Source organism: Pygocentrus nattereri, chromosome 4 (assembly GCF_015220715.1).
Source record: "Pygocentrus nattereri isolate fPygNat1 chromosome 4, fPygNat1.pri, whole genome shotgun sequence".
NCBI classification, from domain to species: domain Eukaryota; kingdom Metazoa; phylum Chordata; class Actinopteri; order Characiformes; family Serrasalmidae; genus Pygocentrus; species Pygocentrus nattereri.
This window is the reverse complement of record NC_051214.1, coordinates 21,091,912-21,112,027: the sequence shown is the minus strand read 5'-3', so window position 1 is coordinate 21,112,027 and position 20,116 is coordinate 21,091,912. Positions and strand designations below refer to the sequence as shown.

The 20,116-nt window shown below is 43.0% G+C and overlaps 1 protein-coding gene across 1 annotated transcript; it reads left to right on the top strand.

Moving 5' to 3' along the window:
• The first annotated feature begins 13,840 nt into the window (after positions 1-13,840).
• LOC108415037 (E-selectin-like) lies at positions 13,841-20,011 on the top strand. Its single transcript, XM_037537872.1, has 11 exons — positions 13,841-13,994; positions 14,108-14,162; positions 14,282-14,668; positions 14,945-15,052; positions 15,218-15,409; positions 15,527-15,700; positions 15,810-15,995; positions 17,043-17,222; positions 17,340-17,456; positions 18,098-18,216; positions 19,912-20,011. Exons 1-11 carry the CDS (start codon positions 13,992-13,994, stop codon positions 19,987-19,989), a joined length of 1,599 nt encoding a protein of 532 aa, XP_037393769.1. The 5' UTR covers positions 13,841-13,991; the 3' UTR covers positions 19,990-20,011.
• Positions 20,012-20,116: the final 105 nt, after the last annotated feature.

Sequence of the window (20,116 nt, the reverse complement as noted above, 5' to 3'; positions counted from 1 at the left end):
CTGGTCTGAAGTGGTTAGCAGGGGGTCTCGGCAGTCAGTCGTCCTTCAGTGTCCAGCCGGACATGTGGGCGGTTGTGTACTCGGAAAAAAAGCAGGTAAATGGAATTAGTTTTGTTCTATCCGTTTGTACATAATCAGGGAATGTAAACATTTACAGAGTGTGGCTAACGACTCCGGCAGATCTGACTATGACAGCTTAACTAAAAGGAGAGAACCAGAAGGACACACAGACACGGCAGCACTCTGAAACAGTTCGGCATCCCTCCACTCCACCGTCCACAAACTTGAGTGACCGCGTGCGAGCAGCGGGACGACAGCACAAGCGTCTCAGTTTACTATAATTCCCTGTGTCCATGAACCCCTGGATCTGCTGCCTTTATCTAAGGGGGAACATTACCTACCAAAAGCTAAACTGAACAAGTGAGTTTTCAGCCTAGTCTTAAAGATTGAGACTGTGTCTGAGTCCCGAACAGTTTCTGGAAGATCATTCCAGAGTTTGGGGGCTTTATAAGAAAAAGCCCTTCCCCCAGATGAAACCTTCTGAATTCTAGGAACTATTAATAAGCCAGCGCTCTGGGATCTGAGTGGTCGTGATGGCTCATAATGGGAAATAAGGTCTTGCAGGTATTCAGGAGCAAGACCATGTAGGGCTTTATACGTCAATAAAAGGATTTTATAATCAATACGGAATTTAATAGGTAGCCAATGAAGTGATGATAGCACTGGACTAATATGCTCAAATTTTCTAGTTTTAGTGAGGACCCTAGCTGCGGCGTTTTGGACTAGTTGGAGTTTGTTTAAATTCCTGCTTGTACATCCTGACAGTAGCGCATTACAATAGTCTAGCCTAGAAGTAATAAAGGCGTGTACTAGTGTTTCTGCATCACGCAGGGATAGGGCATTTCTGATCTTGGCAATGTTGCGAAGATGTAGAAAAGCTGTCCTAGTGATGCTGCCTATGTGTTGATCGAATGATAAATCTGAATCCATTATAATGCCAAGATTTTTTGCTGCTAATCCAGGTGCGGCTGGAAAGTCGGCGAGATTTAGGATTAAATCTGATGATTTACTTCTTGCTAATTTTGGACCCAGAAGGAGAACCTCTGTTTTGTTACTGTTTAATAGGAGGAAGTTGCGTGACATCCAGCCTTTCACGTCTTTTACACAGTCCTCCATTTTCTTTAACCTGTGTTGGTCATCAGGCTTGGCTGATATGTACAGTTGAGTATCGTCTGCATAACAATGAAAGTTTACGCCATGCTTACTTATAACTGTGCCTAACGGTAACATGTACAGTGGGTTGCAAAAGTATTCAGCCCCCTTGAACTTTTCAACCTTTTGCCACATTTCAGGCTTCAAACATAAAGATATGAAATTGACATTTTTTGTGAAGAGTCAACAACAAGTGGGACACAATCGTGAAGTGGAACGAAATTTGTTGGATATTTTAAACTTTTTTTAGAAATAAAAAACTGAAAAGTGGGGCGTGCAATATTATTCAGCCCCCTTGCTTTAATACTTTGTAGCGCCACCTTTTGCTGTGATTACAGCTGCAAGTGGCTTGGGGTACGTCTCTGTCAGTCTTGCACATCGAGAGACTGAAATTTGCCCATTCTTCCTTGCAAAACAGCTCGAGCTCAGTGAAGTTGGATGGAGAGCGTTTGTGAACAGCAGTTTTCAGCTCTTTCCACAGATTCTCGATTGGATTCAGGTCTGGACATTGACTTGGCCATTCTAACACCTGGATACGTTTATTTGTGAACCATTCCATTGTAGATGTTGCTTTATGTTTTGGATCATTGTCTTGTTGGAAGATAAATCTCCGTCCCAGTCTCAGGTCTTTTGCAGACTCCAACAGGTTTTCTTCCAGAATGGTCCTGTATTTGGCTCCATCCATCTTCCCATCAATATTAACCATCTTCCCTGTCCCTGCTGAAGAAAAGCAGGCCCAAACCATGATGCTGCCACCACCATGTTTGACAGTGGGGATGGTGTGTTCAGGGTGATGAGCTGTATTGCTTTTACGCCAAACATAAGTTCGATTTTGGTTTCATCTGACCAGAGCACCTTCTTCCACATGTTTGGTGTGTCTCCCAGGTGGCTTGTGGCAAACATTAAATGAGACTTTTTATGGATATCTTTGAGAAATGGCTTTTTCTTGCCACTCTTCCATAAAGCCCAGATTTGTGCAGTGTACCCCTGATCGTTGTCCTATGGACAAAGTCTCCCACCTCAGCTGTAGATCTCTGCAGTTCATCCAGAGTGATCATGGGCCTCTTGGCTGCATCTATGATCAGTCTTCTCCTTGTTTGAGCTGAAAGTTTAGAGGGACGGCCGGGTCTTGGTAGATTTGCAGTGGTCTGATGCTCCTTCCATTTCAATATGATCGCTTGCACAGTGCTCCTTGAGATGTTTAAAGCTTGGGAAATCTTTTTCTATCCAAATCCGGCTTTAAACCTCTCCACAACAGTATCTCGGACCTGCCTGGTGTGTTCCTTGGTCTTCATGATGCTCTCTGCGCTTTAAACAGAACTCTGAGACTATCACAGAGCAGGTGCATTTATACGGAGACTTGATTACACACAGGTGGATTCTATTTATCATCATCAGTCATTTAGGTCAACATTGGATCATTCAGAGATCCTCACTGAACTTCTGGAGTGAGTTTGCTGCACTGAAAGTAAAGGGGCCGAATAATATTGCACGCCCCACTTTTCAGTTTTTTATTTCTAAAAAAAGTTTAAAATATCCAATAAATTTCGTTCCACTTCACAATTGTGTCCCACTTGTTGTTGATTCTTCACAAAAAATTACAATTTCATATCTTTATGTTTGAAGCCTGAAATGTGGCAAAAGGTTGAAAAGTTCAAGGGGGCTGAATACTTTTGCAACCCACTGTATAGTGTAAATAGTAATGGTCCTAATATAGACCCCTGCGGAATTCCAAATCTCACTTTTGAATAATTGGAAGCTAAATTGTTTACCCTAACAAACTGATAACATTCTGATAGGTAAGATCTGAACCATGATAGGGCCGTCCCTGTGACTCCAACCATGTTTTCTAACCTTTCTAGGAGAATATTGTGGTCTATTGTATCAAAAGCCGCGCTAAGGTCAAGTAGCACTAAGAGAGATATGTAGCCTTGATCAGAGGCAAGAAGAAGATCATTAGTTATCTTAACTAGAGCCGTCTCAGTGCTGTGGTGTGGCCTGAATCCAGACTGAAATTTTTCATATATATGGTTCTTGTGTAGATATGAATTAAGTTGTTGGGCCACAGCTTTTTCTAAGATCTTAGATATAAACGGTAAGTTAGAAACAGGCCTGTAATTGGACAAAACGGTGACATCAAGATTTGGTTTCTTGATCAGAGGTTTGATAACAGCAAGTTTAAAAGCTTTGGGTACATGGCCCAGACTAAGGGACGAGTTTACAATAGTTGAGAGAGGGTTTATAATAACTGGCAGTACTTCTTTGAGTAATTTTGATGGAATTGCATCGAGTGTGCAGGTTGTGCAATTTGCAGAAGAGATCATCTTCTCTAGCTCCAGCTGTGGGAGGGGGTAAAAGGTTTCCAGACTCTTTTCTACAGCTGTGTTTTGTTCTATATCAGCCAAGTCAGATGACAGCCAAGCTGGATTAGAATTGGATACTGTGGGTTGAATTTGTTGTCTAATATTATCAATTTTATTATTAAAGAAGTCCATAAAAACTTCACTGGTGAGAGTTGCTGGGATTTCTGGTTCATTACCTGCCTGATTTTGTGTGATTTGGGAAATCACATTAAACAGAACTCTAGGATTATACTTATTATTCTCGATCAGCGAGGCCAGATATGCTGAGCGAGCTTCAGTGAGAGCATTTCTATACTCTATAAGGCTGTCCTTCCAGGCAGTGTGGAACACTTCTAGTTTGGTATGACGCCATTTCCGCTCTAATTTCCGGGCTGTTTGTTTTAATGGCGCCCCTAACGGAGTAGCTAACTTCACGTGTCGAACAATCGAGTCTCCTATGACCAGAGTGCTTTTAACAGGCTTCACAGTGGGTGCTTCACTGAGCGGGGCAAACCTGTTTGACACGCGAATGGGAGGAGCGTGGTGTTCCGGTGGGCTAGCTTTGGCCTCAGCGTTAGCATTAGCCTTAGCTTTCCGGCTAGACCGCTGAGTCGTCACCCATTCGCCCCGCTGTGAGGGCTCTGACGCCGGAGTCGAGGGGGTGCTAACTCTCCCTAGGGTACTGGGGGCTGCTAACGCTGCCTCTGGCTGCCTATCCCTTAATAATCCCCGGATACGCACTTCTAACTGGTCGACCTTCTCCACCAAACAGCTAACTAGCTGGCACTTAGTACAAACGCTATCGCTATCACTAGAGGTCGAAAAGGGCGTTAAGCTAAACATGCCACACTCTGCGCAGACGAAGCAACCAGCAGAAGCCATGATATTTAGCCACTTACCGCTTCTTGTTGATTTAAATGCTGATAGCACAACAAACTTTACCGCAGTGACGCGCTCTCTGTCGCTCTCAGTCACTCGCAGTGACGCGCTCTCTGTCGCTCTCAGTCGCTCGCAGTGACGCGGTCTCTGTCGCTCTCAGTCAAGACAACCGCAGGCCACAAAGAGCCTTCTCAGTCCCATATAAGCTTGAGTGACATCCCATTCTTAATCCATAGAGTTTAATATGATGGCGGCCCACCCTTTGCAGCTACAACAGCTTCAACTCTTCGGGGAAGGCTTTCCATAAGCATTAGGAGTGTGTTCATGGGAATTTTTGACCGTTCTTCCAGAAGCGCATTTGTGAGGTCAGACACTGATGTTGGACGAGAAGGCCTGGCTCACAGTCTCCGCTCTGATTCATCCTAAAGGTGTTCTATTGGGTTGAGGTCAGGACTCTGTGCAGGCCAGTCAAGTTCTTCCACACCAAACTCGCTCATCCATGTCTTTATGGACCTTGCTTTGTGCACTGGTGCACAGTCATGGTGGAACAGGAAGGGGCCGTCCCCAAAATCTCTTGGTGCTGAAGCATTAAGGAGTCCCTTTCACTGTAACTAAGGGGCCGAGCCCAACTCCTGAAAAACACCTCCACACCATAATCCCCCTCTACCAAATTTTACACTCGGCACAATGCAGTCAGGCAGGTACTGTTCTCTTGGCAACCACCAAAGCCAGACTCATCCATCAGACTGTCAGACAGAGAAGCGTGATTGGTCACTCCAGAGAACACGTCTAAACTCTAGAGTCCAGTGGCGGCGCTTTACACCACTGCATTCCATGCTTTGCTTGCGCTTGGTGATGTAAGGCTTGGATGCAGCTGCTCGGCCATGTAAACCCATTCCATGAAGCACTCTATGCTGTTCTTGAGCTCATCTGAAGGCCACATGAAGTTTGGAGGTCTGTAGTGATTGACTCTGCAGAAAGTCGGTGACCTCTGTGCACTGTGCACAAACTGCTTCCAGTTTGTTATAATACCACTGACAGTTGCCTGTGGAATGTTTAGTAGTGAGGAAATTTCACGACTGGACTTGTTGCACAGGAGGCGTCCGATCATGGTTTAAACATTTTCTTGTGACTATATATATATATATATATATATATATATATATATATATATATTTATGTTGCACACTTGTAGCATACGTTGGCATATTTTCCGCGCTGGAAGAAGCCAAAGTCTGTTGCCACGGTGATGCTACACCCCCGCCCCTCCCCCTGCCAAACGAAAATATGAAGATGAACACAAAACCTTCTTACCAGAGTGGGAGGATTTGTATTTTTCATTGAGCAGAAAGGGAAGCCGTTCTGTTTGATATGCCAAACATCGTTATCCAATTTTAAAGCTTACAGTCTTCAGCGCCACTTTACCTCACTGCACGCCAACGTGGTTTAAAACTCATCTTAAAAAGGGAGAACTAACACATTTGCATTCTGTGTCAAATGCAAGTGCCCAAGCAGTGAAGGTCCTAAAAGGGAGAACTGCACACTATGCAACACTTCTTGAAAGTCTGCAACAGAGCTTTGAGGACAGATTCCATGAGCTACAGCTGAAAATACCACATTACATTCCTTGTTAACCCTTTTACTGCTGATTCAGACTGTTTGAAAGACCCATTGGTGACAGATGAAGCTACATCTCAAATGGAGATGATTGAACTTTTTGAAGATGACAGGCTCAGGTCTGTTCTGAGTGAGGGAACCCTTGAATTTTGGAAAATTATGCCTATGGAGAAGTATCCCAATGTAAAACAAGCTGCACTAAAGCTCCTGTCAATGTTCAGCTCAACCTATGTTTGTGAATCAGTATTTTCCAGCCTGAAATGTGATATCAAAGCATTGCTCTGTTCTTACATGTGAAAGAACTGCTTCGAGTAGCAACAACTGAATACAAGCCAGATTTGAAATGGATTGTGGAAAACCAAAAATGTCAGAAGTCCCACTAAACACATCTATATGACAGGTAGGAAAATGGGTTTAAATACTATAAATGTTTGTCTAAATATAACCTGTGGCTCCTAGAAGTAATGAGCATTTTGTTCTGGCTCTTGGTGTCTGAAAGGTTGGCCACCCCTGGGCTAATCAGTGCTCCCTTTAATTCAATCAAGTGTGCTGTTGGTGGAATTAAATAAATCTTTGTAATAATAATAATAATAATAATAATAATAAATTTAATTTAAAAGCACCTTTCTCGACACTCAAGGACACTGTACAAAATGTAGGGATATAAGAAAAAAAAAAACATCAACAGAGAGAGTAGGCTAATTTGAACAGGTGAGTTTTAAGACTGGATTTGAAAAGAGGAAAAGAGTCAATGATATGGATGTCAGGTGGGAGGGAGTTCCAGAGTTTGGGAGCAGAGCAGCTGAAAGCTCTGCACCCCATGGTAATCAGACGAGCAGAAGGTACAGACAGATGAATGGAAGAGGAGGATCTGAGCGAGCGAGTAGAAGTTGTGATTTGGAGAAGATTTGACAGATAAGGGGGGGCAAGATTATGTATGGCCTTAAATGTGTGGAGGAGAATTTTGTATTCAATCCTATATTTAACAGGGAGCCAGTGGAGCTGTTGAAGGACAGGTGTAATGTGATGGAATGAAGGAGTTTTAGTGATAATACGGGCAGCTGCATTCTGAACCAGCTGAAACTTATGGAGGGATTTATGAGGAAGGCCAAAGAGAAGAGAATTACAGTAGTCAATGCGGGATGTAACAAGACTATGAACTAGAATAGATGCAGTATGGGGGGTGAGGGAAGGGCGTAGACGACTGATGTTACGCAGATGGAAATACCGGGTTACATTACTAATGTGAGAGCGGAAAGATAAACAGTTATCTAAGATGACACCCAAGCTCTTAACCTGAGGTGAGGGGGAGACTAATGTAGTGTCAATTTGGATAGAGGAAATATCCACTTTTGATAATGTGGATTTGGAACCACAAAGCAAAATTTCAGTTTTATCACTGTTAAGTTTTAGGAAATTAGAGGTGAACCAGGATTTTATTTCAGATAAACAGTTGGAAGGGGAAGAGGGCGGGAACAAAGTACTTAGTTGACTAGATAGATAGAGCTGGGTGTCATCTACATAGCAGTGGAAATGGATGTTGCAAGAGTGAAAAATATTGCCAAGGGGCAGAAGGTAAATGATGAAAAGTAGGGGCCCCAGGAAAGAGCGCTGGGGTACACCAGAAGAAACAGGGGAAGACTGAGACCTGAAAGATTTGAGTTGAATGAACTGAGTGCGGCCTGAGAGATAGGAATGAAACCAGTCAGACAGTCTGTTAAGGAGGATAGTATGAGAAATAGTGTCGAAGGCTGCGCTCAGATCTAGAAGAATGAAAATGGAAAATAAACCAGAGTCAGCTGCCATGAGAAGGTCATTGGTGATCTTAAGAAGAGCCGTTTCTGTGCTATGTAGGGGGCGAAAACCAGACTGGAATTGTTCATAGTGACAATTTTCGGATAGGTAGGAATGAATTTGAGTAGCAATAACTTTTTCAAGTATTTTGGAAATGAAAGGGAGGTTAGAAATCGGGCGAAGTTTATTAAAGTTGTTGGGGTATGAGCCAGGTTTTTTCAGAATAGGAGTGATAGCAGCCGTTTTGAGGGGCGTCGGAACAATTCCACTAGTGAGTGAGGTATGAATAATGGCAGTTATGAGGGGGAGCAGAGAGGAAAGATCATATTTAACTAAGACTGTAGGGAAAGGATCAAGCTGACATGTAGAAGGTTTTGATTTGCTAATGAGATCAGAAATGACAGAAGCATCTGGAAGCTGAAAACAGGAGAGAGACTGACTATGTGAAAGGGGTAGAGAGAAGGAGAGAGGCTGTGGATCTGTCCAGTGAGCTGTCCAGTTTCAGAATATTGTCCAGGCTAGAGGTGAGGACATCCTTATCAATGTCTTTGATGTTCCTAAATGAGATGAGACATGATGGCTTGGTTATGAAGAGACATAGTGTAATGTTAAATGAGAGGAGGAAATGATCAGTAACATGAACTTCATCAGCTGCACAATTAGACGGAGTGAGACCGGAACAACAGATTAAGTCCAGTGTATGTCCTTTTATGTGGGTAGGAAAATTGATGAATTGATTAAATCCAAAATTCTCCAGGCAGGATGAGAAGTCTTTGGTGAGAGGGAGATTACTGCAGTCCATGTGGATATTGAAATCCCCCAGCAATATTACATTAGGTGAGAGAGTAGATAAATGAGTGAGTAGAGAGGCAAAATCAGTTAGGAAGTCATTATGTGGCTTAGGAGGACGGTAGACTGTAGCGATGATGGTAGGAGAGGGTCCAGGCACTTCACATGCTAAACATTCCAGAGAACTGAAAACAGGCACAGATACAGGGAGGACTTTCCAATTCTTGCGGTGAAGTATCGCAACCTCCTCGGCGACCTACTCCACGGGGTTGACAAACATAAACAAACCCTGGAGGAGCAGAGTCGTTGAGTTGTGAAAAGTCGTTAGGTTGTTGCCAGGTTTCAGTTAGACAGAGAAAGTCAAACTTGCGCTCAGTGAGGAGATCTTGAATGAGATGTCCCTTGTTCGTGAGTGAGCGGATGTTGAGAAGACCGAAGTTGACGGTAGTGTAGTGGTGTTTGGCCATAGCATTAGCTGATCTGGCTAAGCTAGCAAGCACGCTGTGGTTAACACGCCGTCCGGTATTCCTGCGAGGGCGACGGGTGGTGGACCAGAATGATGGAATTTCAGTAGAGCTATTTTCAACACGGAAAATCCGGCTCGCCCACATTGTAGAGCACCAGATAGATAACGTGTTGATGAGACAGCACTAAATTCCCAAACTTTGTTGAACATAGAGAGACGAGTCCACCGATACTGGAGAGTATATGCACCAAAAAGTATCGCAAAGGGAAAGAAAATGCAACCAAAGAAAAACAAAACACCGGCGAGTAGCGGCAGCCAAACGCGCACAGCGTACACTCAGACCGGAATGTTCCAATGTGTGTAACGTTGGGGAGCGAGGAGGTGGATGCATATGCTGAGATAAGCGACTTTGATTGAGGGCAAATCCAGGGTCGTGTTCATGACAGTCCAGGTTCATACAACCAACACGGAGAGATCAATAGGCAACAGGACATACAAACAATTCAAATAAGCATACAAAGCAAACAAAGACTAGTAAGTCATACAAAGACCAACACAGACCAGGGCAAACACGGGGCTTATAAAATACAGGGATAACGAGGGACAGGCGGAAAACAGGTGGCAACAATCAGGGGCGGAGTCATGAAACAAGGGGGCTGAACTAAGAAGCACATGGATGAAAAAAGTAAAAAAGCACATGGACAGGACAGGGAGGGGCCAATCGTGACACTGTGATGGCTGGAGTGAAATTCTACACGTGTTACAACTTTTGAAGAATCCAGCTGAAGTATATTTCCATTCATATTTAATGTTTTAAAGTTTACCTGAATGATCAGGATCACTTAAACGGTCAGCCATGACTTCCTGTTCCACTGTAGAATATATATGAGATGAAACACAGGCTAAATTCCCTGAGTCGTCCATCAGAGTGAGAAAGACCAGAGAAAACAGCAACGATGTACGCCAAAAGGTTGTTGAGCTGCACAAATCAGGAAATCCATCCATCCATTATCTAAGCCGCTTCTCTGTCAGGGTCGCGGGGGGATGCTGGAGCCTATCCCAGCAGTCTTCGGGCGGAAGGCAGGATACACCCTGGACAGGTCGCCAGTCCATCGCAGGGCACAAATCAGGAAATGACTACAAGAAAATAGCTAAACAGTTAAAACCGTTTATTTCCACTACCAGGCCAATAGTGAAGAAGATTAAAATGACTGGAGATGTTAAGAATCTGCCAGGAAGAGGAGATTTTCCTTACTGACCCCAGGAGAAGGGTAGATCGCATAGATAAAGAATCTCCAAGGGTCACAGATGGGGATTTGCAGACATTAGTTAGGTCTTGGGGTCAGAATGTCTCTCAAGCTAGAATCAAACACCACCTATTTAACCACAGGTGGTTTTGGGGGGTTGCCAGAAGAAAAGCTCTGCTGTCAAGAACAAACAAACTCAAGCTCCTACAGTTTGTCAAATGTTACTGGAACTTTCAGTGGGACCGAGTGACGTGATCAGATTAGACCAAACAGAAGTCTTTGGCAACAAACAGCAGAGGTGAGTTTGACATGGACACAGATAGCCATGCAGAAAAGCACCCCATCCCCATTGTGAAGTACAGTGGTGGGTCTGTGATACTCTGTAGCTGCTTTTCTTCCAAAGACCCTCAACAATTTATTTGGACACATGGTATCAAAGACACAATCAAGTACTAGCAGAAATAAAGTCAGAACCTCACTGTCTCAGCCAGGAAGCTTAAACAGGGCCATAGTGTGGATCTTCCAGCGGGACAATGATCCAAAACTCGCCTCAGAATCAACACAAAAATGGTTTACTGACTACAGATTTTTTTGCCATGGCTTCCCCAGTCCCTAGTGCCCAGGCGGCACGGTGGGTAGCGCTGTCGCCTCACAGCGAGGAGGGTGGGTGATCAGGGTCCTCTCTGTGTGGAGTTTGCATGTTCTCCCCGTGTCTGTGTGGGTTTCCTCCGGGTTCTCCGGTTTCCTCCCACAGTCCAAAGACATGCAGTCAGGCCAATTGGACATGCTAAATTACCCCTGGGTGTGACTGTCTGTGTCTGTCTGTTTGCCCTGCGATGGACTGGCGACCTGTACAGGGTGTATCCTGCCTTCCGCCCGAAGACTGCTGGGATAGGCTCCAGCACCCCCCCCATGACCCTGACGGAGAAAAATGACAAAAATGGACATAATGACAGCAGCGGTTATTATATATAATTATTATATATAATTCCTAATACAGCTGCCTCAGCTTACTTATGCTTTCTTATGTCTATGTTTCTGAAAATGCATAGAAAAACACAGATATTCCTACTTAACATTAATTTTTAATTATTTCTGTGTGAAATAGGACGAGGAATTCCGTCTGCCAGTTCGACGCTCCCGAGCTGGCGCCGATACAGTGGTCAATAGTAGTGTGTCACATCCTAGACTGGCTCCATCTCCCCTAGAGACCGTTTAGTTTACAGCTTGACAGGAAACTGGTGTCAGGCAGTGTCAGCAGGCAGAACTGCAAAAAATGCAGTCACAAGTGGTGCAGAAAATCAGGGATGTGGCAATTCTGGGAGTCCTGGAATTTTTTTATAGAGTTGTTCATTTTTATTTTTAGAGTAATTCATTACACGTGAATGACAATATCCTGGAGATATTTTCTTTAAGATTGTGTACTTTCTTTTTATTGTAAGTATGATGGGTGCTGTATTAAATATGATTTGTGTCTGTATTGCAAATATATATTAAATGGTATGTTTTATCAGAAAAGGTCAGTTGGGGTAACTCATTTGCAGAGAAATATGACTACGAGCAACAATTAATGACAGGGTTATATATTATATGATATATTCTATATATGATTATAAAATAACATAAAAAATATTGAATTCCCAAAAACTAATTTATGAAATAGTCTATCAATTATGGTATTAATTCAGTTTGCAAAGCTGGAGTTTAAAAAAATGGTTAAAAGCTACAGAGAAAGTTTTCCTAACAACCACCTGGAAGACCAACCCCAAAACTGCCCCCATCAGATAAACAGGACTTACAGCTTTCATCTTTCAGAGAGAGGAGAAAATCAGGCTGCTTCAGATCTGAAAACATCCACAGGTGTTTCTGTCCGTCCTTCCACTGTGAGAAGACCACTCGGCGCTGTGGGTCTGAAAGGATGTGTAGCCGTTTAAGAAGAAACTCACTGAGAAAAGAAAATAGCCAAAAAAGGAAATTTGAGAATCAAACAAAGCTGCTGGTATTTTTATAACAGTGAACTGACCTCTCCAGAGTCCTGACCTCAACATGTTTCTTTGATTACTTGAAAATCCAAAAAGTACAACCAACTACTAAAACTGAACTTTAGAGGTATGAAAAAAATCGCTGCAGATTTCTTTGAAAAAAACAGAAAGCTGAAAAGAATGGATGCTTAATATTTTGGCCCAATCCCATTTCTTCTTTTTACTGCTTGTTTTTGAGTGTCACCTCAACTCCTTGGAACTGAGTTGCAAGGGGTAGTAGTAGAAATCTTGCCCTACAAAATTATTTCATTAACAGCTACTAGCGCTGCTCTGTAGGAGACCCTACCCATCTGCCCTGACAGCAGAGGAGGGTAAAGTTCAGCTCCTCACTGCTGGGCTTTAGTTACATTAAGGGCATCATCTGTCTTCAAAGAGGGGGGCATTTATTTATTATCACCCACCACTAATTCTTCAGTGATATGAAGCTGAAGTCAGATATTCACCAGATTCTTGTTCAAATTTTCCCGTTCCGCCTTAAATGGTGCAGCAGTTACATTCTCGTGCTTCAGGCGTTAGAACTGCTGGACTATTTAAGGTGGAACTGGAAAGTTAGTTAGCTAGCTACCGAGACATTTGCATGCTATTAGTGATTTTTTATGCTTGTTGTGAAGAAAAACGACCAAAATACACTGAAATGACATTAAACTAAGATGAAACAGTGATTATCGTCATTTTTTAATGGAGAAAATTCTCACATTTGTGGATTTCTCTGGTCTCTTGTGCTCCATCTTGCCTGTTTTTCTTTTCTTTCTCATATCTCTCTGTTTTGAGTCTCTGAAAAACCTCTGTTTGGAGGGTCACGTAGCTCCAACACTTCACCCCACCCCTCTATCTCAACAAGAATTGAGACACCCTACCCCTAGATGTGAATGTGCAAAACAGAGGGCTAAGGGCTCAGTGGTAGGGGCGAGGCGTGAAATGGGACTGGGGCTTAGTTTATAAGGTTTCTATATAATTTCCTTGAAATATGTTTTCTGTCCTTTCTTGATTGGAACTAAAATAATTGAATGAAACTGAATGAAACTCTCTCCCCTCAGACAATGAAACAGCACAATTTATTATGACCCAGACATTTACTGATAACCACTATCATTAAAAAACGTTTACTGTGTGGGCTTTTATATGGACCATCGTGGGTTTATCTAACTGCAGCTGCAGAGGCAAACAGTTCCCTGGTAGCTGTTGTTAACATATGTGACTGTAAAACCATCCGGAAGCCGATTTGCCCTTTGCCATATAAAAATGGGAGAAAGGGTGGAAGGGTGGGGGGGGGGGGGGGGGGGGGGGGGGGGGCTGATGGGGGACAAGCTTCCTGACAGGCTGTTTGCTTCCTCTCTTCCACAGAGAAAAAGGGAAAGTGAGAAGAGGAGAAAGTCTCCTCCTCTTGAGGAAAAGAGGAGGGTTTTTCTCATGAGTAGAATTCCTGAGCTCTTGCAGGTCAATGTTCCAGGAAGAATGGACGCACGCCTGGTTGGAGGTGATTCGTCTATTTAAACACAGCATCACAGCAGCTCTGAGCTCAGAACCAGACAGTTCTTTGACTGAGACGCATCACCTGTATTCTGATATATTAAACACAGCTCAAAGGATTACATCGCTGACAATGGTAAGTACATGGAAAGCAGCTCTTATGACGTTCTAATGCATTTTGCTGGACATTTAGAACATTGAAGGTCAACGGAACATTAATTTCATGATAACTCTGCTTCATTTTTACAGGACTTTGACAAGACAAGCAGCTTACGGTTTTTGAGCTCCTTCATCCTCTTAATAAGTAAGAAATACTCACCCACTGAATGTCATGTGTTGAGTGTATTGGATGTAATTTGTAATACAATGATGTGTCTGAATGAAAGCTTTAGCAAACTCCTCTCCTTTTGCTTCCTCACACAGTGCTACCTCAGTGGACCCCAGTAGCAGGCTGGTCCTACCATTACTCTAACACCACCATGGACTGGAATACTGCTCGTCAGTGGTGTAGGGACCGCTTCACGGACATGGTGGCCATCCAGAACCACGGCGAAATCAGCCACCTCAACACCAACCTTCCTCGAGTAGACGGATACTACTGGATCGGCATCCGCAAGATCAACAACAGCTGGACCTGGGTGGGCACTAACAAGAAGCTGACTCAGGAGGCCAAGAACTGGGCCAAAGATGAGCCCAATAACGGACAGAACAACGAAGACTGTGTGGAGATCTACATTAAGAGGGAAATGGATGAGGGCAAATGGAACGATGAGTCCTGCACAAAGAAGAAGACTGCACTTTGCTACACTGGTAAGTGCGCTGGTTATTTTAGAAACAACACCATAAAAGAAGCATTTTTGATTGAACTTACTTCCAGTAAGCTTTAGGATTTCAAGAAAGGCATCATTTCAATTAGTCCTTAACAAAAATACACCTAATCCAGCTCATAAACTTATTATTGAGCCCTTCATGAGCTAAATCAGGTGTACTGGGGTGGGGAATAGTTGCTGTGGGTCACCAGGAGTAAGAAAAACTGCTTTAGTAAAGAAAAATAAGTGGTGAATAAAACGTCCTTTCTTCTCTCAGCATCCTGCAAGAAAGACTCCTGCAGCCACCATGGAGAATGTGTGGAGACCATCAACAACCACACGTGTAAATGCTTTGAGGGCTTCTATGGAGAAGAGTGCCAGCACGGTATGTGGCAGCGGTCAGAACACTGTCCAGAGTAACTTCTATTACCCACCTAAAGGGACAGTTCCCACCTATGAGGGCCCAAACCATAGCCAACTTCTACGATCACTGATTTTTCATTATTATCTGGAAGGTATAATCTTTTAACTAGTTATTTCTTTTCTGCAGTTGTGAAATGTCAAGCGGAGGAAATATCTGCTCCTGATCACGGCAGCGTCAACTGCGTCCACCCTAATGGCAATTTCTCATACGATTCTCAGTGCGAGTACACCTGCAATGAGGGCTACCAGGTCGTCGGCTCACAAAGAACACAGTGCAAAGCCTCAGCAGCTTGGTCAACCAAACCACTGACCTGTGAACGTGAGTAGACTTCATTTAAATAATTAAAAAAATTTTTATACAAATTTTTTACCCTGACATTTCTTCACAATGCACATGCACATCAGCTTGATATAGTCTATAATTTCTGTCCCACAGCTTTTCGATGCCCAACTCTTGAGGACCCTGTGAATGGCAGGATGAAATGCAGTGGTGGTAGTTTTGGCAGCAGCTGCAGCTTCAGCTGTAATGATGGGTTCAACCTTCAGGGGGCGCCAGACATTACCTGCACTGAGTCTGCAAAGTTGAGCCAGGAGAAACCTTACTGTGAAGGTAAGAAGCAGAACCTGCCCTCTAATAAGTTTATATATACATAAGCCAACGTGCCCAAAATCTTTTCTACTAACTGAACCATCACTAATGTGTACATTTGTTTTCCCAGCTATCAGATGCCAGCTGCCAGATGTGAAGGCTCCCCTAAACTTTGGATGCAGCGGAAGTTCGGACAACCACACAGTCAACTTAACCTGCTACTTCAGCTGTGACGAAGGCTTTGAGCTCCAGGGGCCAGCGAGTACTGAGTGCACAGTGACAGGAGAATGGAGCACAGCCATCCCAAGCTGCACAGGTACGGTAGAATATCACTCTTACACAACAAAATCTTACACAACTTATAGTTGACAGTGGAATTTTTAATCCTGAAGTATTTCTAGGCTAATAAAGTACATTTAGAAAAAAATAAACAGCTTTCTAGAGCCTCTTCCTGCATACAACTATTGGTTTTGCTGCTGATGTACTGTGTATGGGCATTTAAAGGCCCATAACCAAGGAAACAGGGAAACTATGGTCCATAGATAGAGTCCAATCTGCAAAACCAGCCTGTTTAGAATTCATTTTTGTGACATCACAGTCATACATCCGCTCATACAGCCTATAGCAGTTCAGCCCCGTCCGCTGAAGTAGATGTTACACAGAGTGTTTCAGTCTGAACTGCTTTTTGAATGATTCACAACAGAGGCAATCAAAAGAGACAAGAGAAGATTTACATATACACACTTTAAAGGGGAATCATGGGTTGAAGTTTAGGGAACTGACCCGGTCACCGGTTCGATCCCCAGAGCCGACAATACGTGACTGAGGTGCCCTTGAGCAAGACACCTAACCCCAACTGCTCCTGTCCACCACTCCGGCCAAGTGTGCTCACTGCCCTCTAGTTTGTGTGCGTTCACTAGAGTGTATGTGGTGTTTCACTGCACGGATGGGTTGAATGCAGAGGTGAAATTTCCCCGTTGTGGGACTAATAAGGGTCTCTTAATCTTAATTTAATCTAAACGCATGGTAGAAAAAAACTGGTTCGTTCAAGAGAATTGATAGATTGGAAAATGGTAAGACAAAATAAATTATGCCTCTTTTGGTACATTAAAGTCAAAAGTGCATCTCCGAGGACAAAAATAAAATGCAAAGACAGTTTAGGATATTAGCTCATTATAATGAGCCATTGTCCGTGACTCGATTTCATTTATTGGATTAAAATGTTTACATCGTTTCCACATGAATGAAAATTACACTGATACAGTGTAACAGGCTGGTTATTTATTATTGCAAGTAAACTAATATGCTGAGAGCTTCTCTGAGTTTCATTAAAGTTCTCCCCCTCTCTACTGTCCCTCCACAGCAGTGACATGTCTGTACCTCCAGAAGCCAGACAATGGCCTCATGAACTGTTCCTCTGAGGAGGCCACCGTTGGTACTTCCTGTTCCTTCAGCTGTTTAGATGGCTACACTCTTCTCGGCGATGAGGTGGTGACGTGTATCTTCACCGGTGACTGGTCTGGAGCAGCAGCTGAGTGTCAAGGTAAGGCAGTCAAACCACGCTTGAGCTGCCTGATTAAAAAGAGATAAAGAATGAAGTAGAGCGCAAAATAAAGAGCCCATATTAATTCTCTTTAATTCTCCTTTTATTCTGGTCCAGCTCCTCCTGAGCCCCAGTTGAGCCCACTCTTGGTGACCGGCCTGACCGTAGCAGGAGGTGTTAGTTTGTCCAGCCTCGCTCTGGCTCTCTGGATAATAAAGAAACTCAGGCAGAAAGGTGAGCAGATTAAATGTATTCGTAAATTTTTGGTTCTTTTGGTAACCCAGTGATATGAAGGTGGGGTTAATCTTAGGCAAAAATATGTAAATAATGTTTGTAATAGTGTATTAATGTGAAATAACTAAAAACTGGTGTTAATTATTGTGGTGAATTTGATCTTATTAATTCTATAGTCATAACATTAATTTTTATCATATTGGTTATTATACTGTGTAAAATACTGGTTGAGTTATCGTGTGGGCCTCTGACTGATATAGTAGTAGGACAATAGGGTCTCAGTCGAGCTGATGAAGGAGGCATCTGGACAGGAAAGGGGCCCCCTGAATGATTAATAAGGTCACATATGGGGTTAGACGACCAAGGTCATTTTGGAGAAGAAATTAGGTTAAATACCTAATTTGGTTTGAGAGCAGCCATACATCGAACTGAGGCTATCTTGACAGAAACCAGATGTGGGCTATACGTCCACAGCGGGTATAAAACCAGGAGCTGAAATGTATGTGGCAGAGACTATTGGCTGTTCTCTCCAAGCTGTTTCGCGAAGGCTTGTTTTGTGACTTTGACCTCTCAATGCTAATAAACATCTTTATATGCAAGAGACGGGTGTCAGCGAAGAGTTTGTTCCTACACCTTCACAGCATCGCTACTAAAGAAAGCACAAGAATTTGGCGTCATGAACCTCGGACGTGCTGTGGCCTGCAGGTGCAGACGACTGCCTCGATGCATCTACCTCTGCTCCTGTTGCCGGCAGAAAAGGGTGAGTTTTTCTCACATGTGTGAGCGCTGGTCCATTCGGTGAGGCTGTGCTGTTCTGTTGTGCTGTTTGGTCGCACCGTTAAAGAGCTTTGTGTGGGTGTGCCATGCTGTCTTGGTTGTGGGTTTGCCTCTTCGTTCTAAATTTTGTTTTGTTGCGTTGTAATACGCCGCAACAGGGGGGAAGTATGGTAGAATAAAGGGAAAAAAGAGCAGAAAAGAGTAAATAGAGTTAAGAAGAAGTTAATATCCTAGGAGTAACACTAGAAGTGGGATTGATTGACACCATGCAAGTGTAACGCAGATTAGGGTACTTTTATCTCGTTAACAGTAAGTCATGTGTTTTCCATTCGCCACAGTGTGAAACTTGGGCCTTGAGAAATAAGTGTAATAGTCTAAATTTGGGGGAGAACTGGGCCTAGGGAATTCGGTAGTTAAAGGTAATAGAGAAAAGTGAAGGAACAAAGAGAAGAAGTAAAGTGAAGTGTAAAAAGGAAAATGAGGACATAAGTAAAGTGTAAAGAGAAATAAGGAAAGGAAAAGAATAAAAGGAAAAGGGGCCTCAAATGGGGAAAAAAAGCCCTCTTGTAAGAGGCTGCAATAGGCAGGCCGATAAAAACCTTGATTATTATTAGTTGATTCCAAGGTCAGTTTTATAATGAGTTTATAAAACTGGAGGTTAAAGTTCCAAATCCGGCGTAGAAAGAAGCAACTCGCCTGTTGTTGGCCACTCGGGATTGATGCTGTCTTGTCGTAAGGATAACTTTGTCTCAAAGGTAGCATAAATTTAGAGTTTTAAAGGATATGGAAAATAAAGGGAATGCGGCCATAAAGCATATGCTTCTAGGTTGTATGAATGAATGGGAAATGATCAATCCCTGTGTGAGAGAATTTTTATGTTGAATTTGTATGTGTTTTGTTGAAATAGTTTGTGTGTGTTGTGAAAAATCTAGTTATTCTTTTTCTCTCTCTTTCTGTGAAAAAAGGGGGGCCAGTTAATTTGTGTGTGTGTGTTCAGAGCAGGACTCTGTGTGTGCTGAGTGCCCCTCCTCTGCTTCTTTCTCAGTGTGTGCGCTGCTTGTATTGTTGAAACTTTATGAGCCTCCAAGGGGACAGTTTAGAATTTGTTAATGTGTACTTTATGAATATGAATAAATCTATGAGCCTTTGTAGGGGACTTGATAGAAATAAATTTATGAGCCTCTTATAAGGAGGACATAGTGAGATTAAAGTTTATAAGCCCCACAAAGAACGAATTAGGAGTTTTCATGAGCCCTAAGGGGGACTTTTATTGTTTAGGGTAAATGAGGAGAGTATTTGTTAATAAATTAGGAATAAAAACCATGAGCTTTCAAGGGGGATTTGAGAGAAAATGAGCCTTTTTGAAAGGACACGTAAGTTAAGTGATCCCTATAAGCCCCTGAGATTTGAGAATTGTTAGGGTTGTGTGAAAAGTTTTGTTCTTGAAAGTTTGGAAAGAAGGGCAATGTGGAAGTGATGTGCGTGAGAAACTGTGGGTGCATGAGGTATGCTAAGCTCCTGTTTTATGAGTGGTATAGAATTGTTTAACTGTGGAGTTAGGGGAGTGTGCTTGCTGTGCATGAATTGGGAGGTTTGTGCTGATGAGAGTGAAGTGGTTGGTTCTGTTCTGTGAAATGTACTGATGTTTTTGCTTGTTCTCTGCCTTATATGGGGGGAGGAGCCACAAGAGGAGGAGGCAGTGCGGAGAGTGTGTGACGTGGAGACTTACGGATGGAATTCTGACTCCAGCCCTTGATTCCACACGGATAAAAAAGGCCAGTTTTTTGATTCATCCACAGACTCTTTGTTTGAATGCATGCTAAATGATAATTGCTGTTTCTGATACACATTTTACTAGCTTTTGTGGAAAATAATAATAGCAT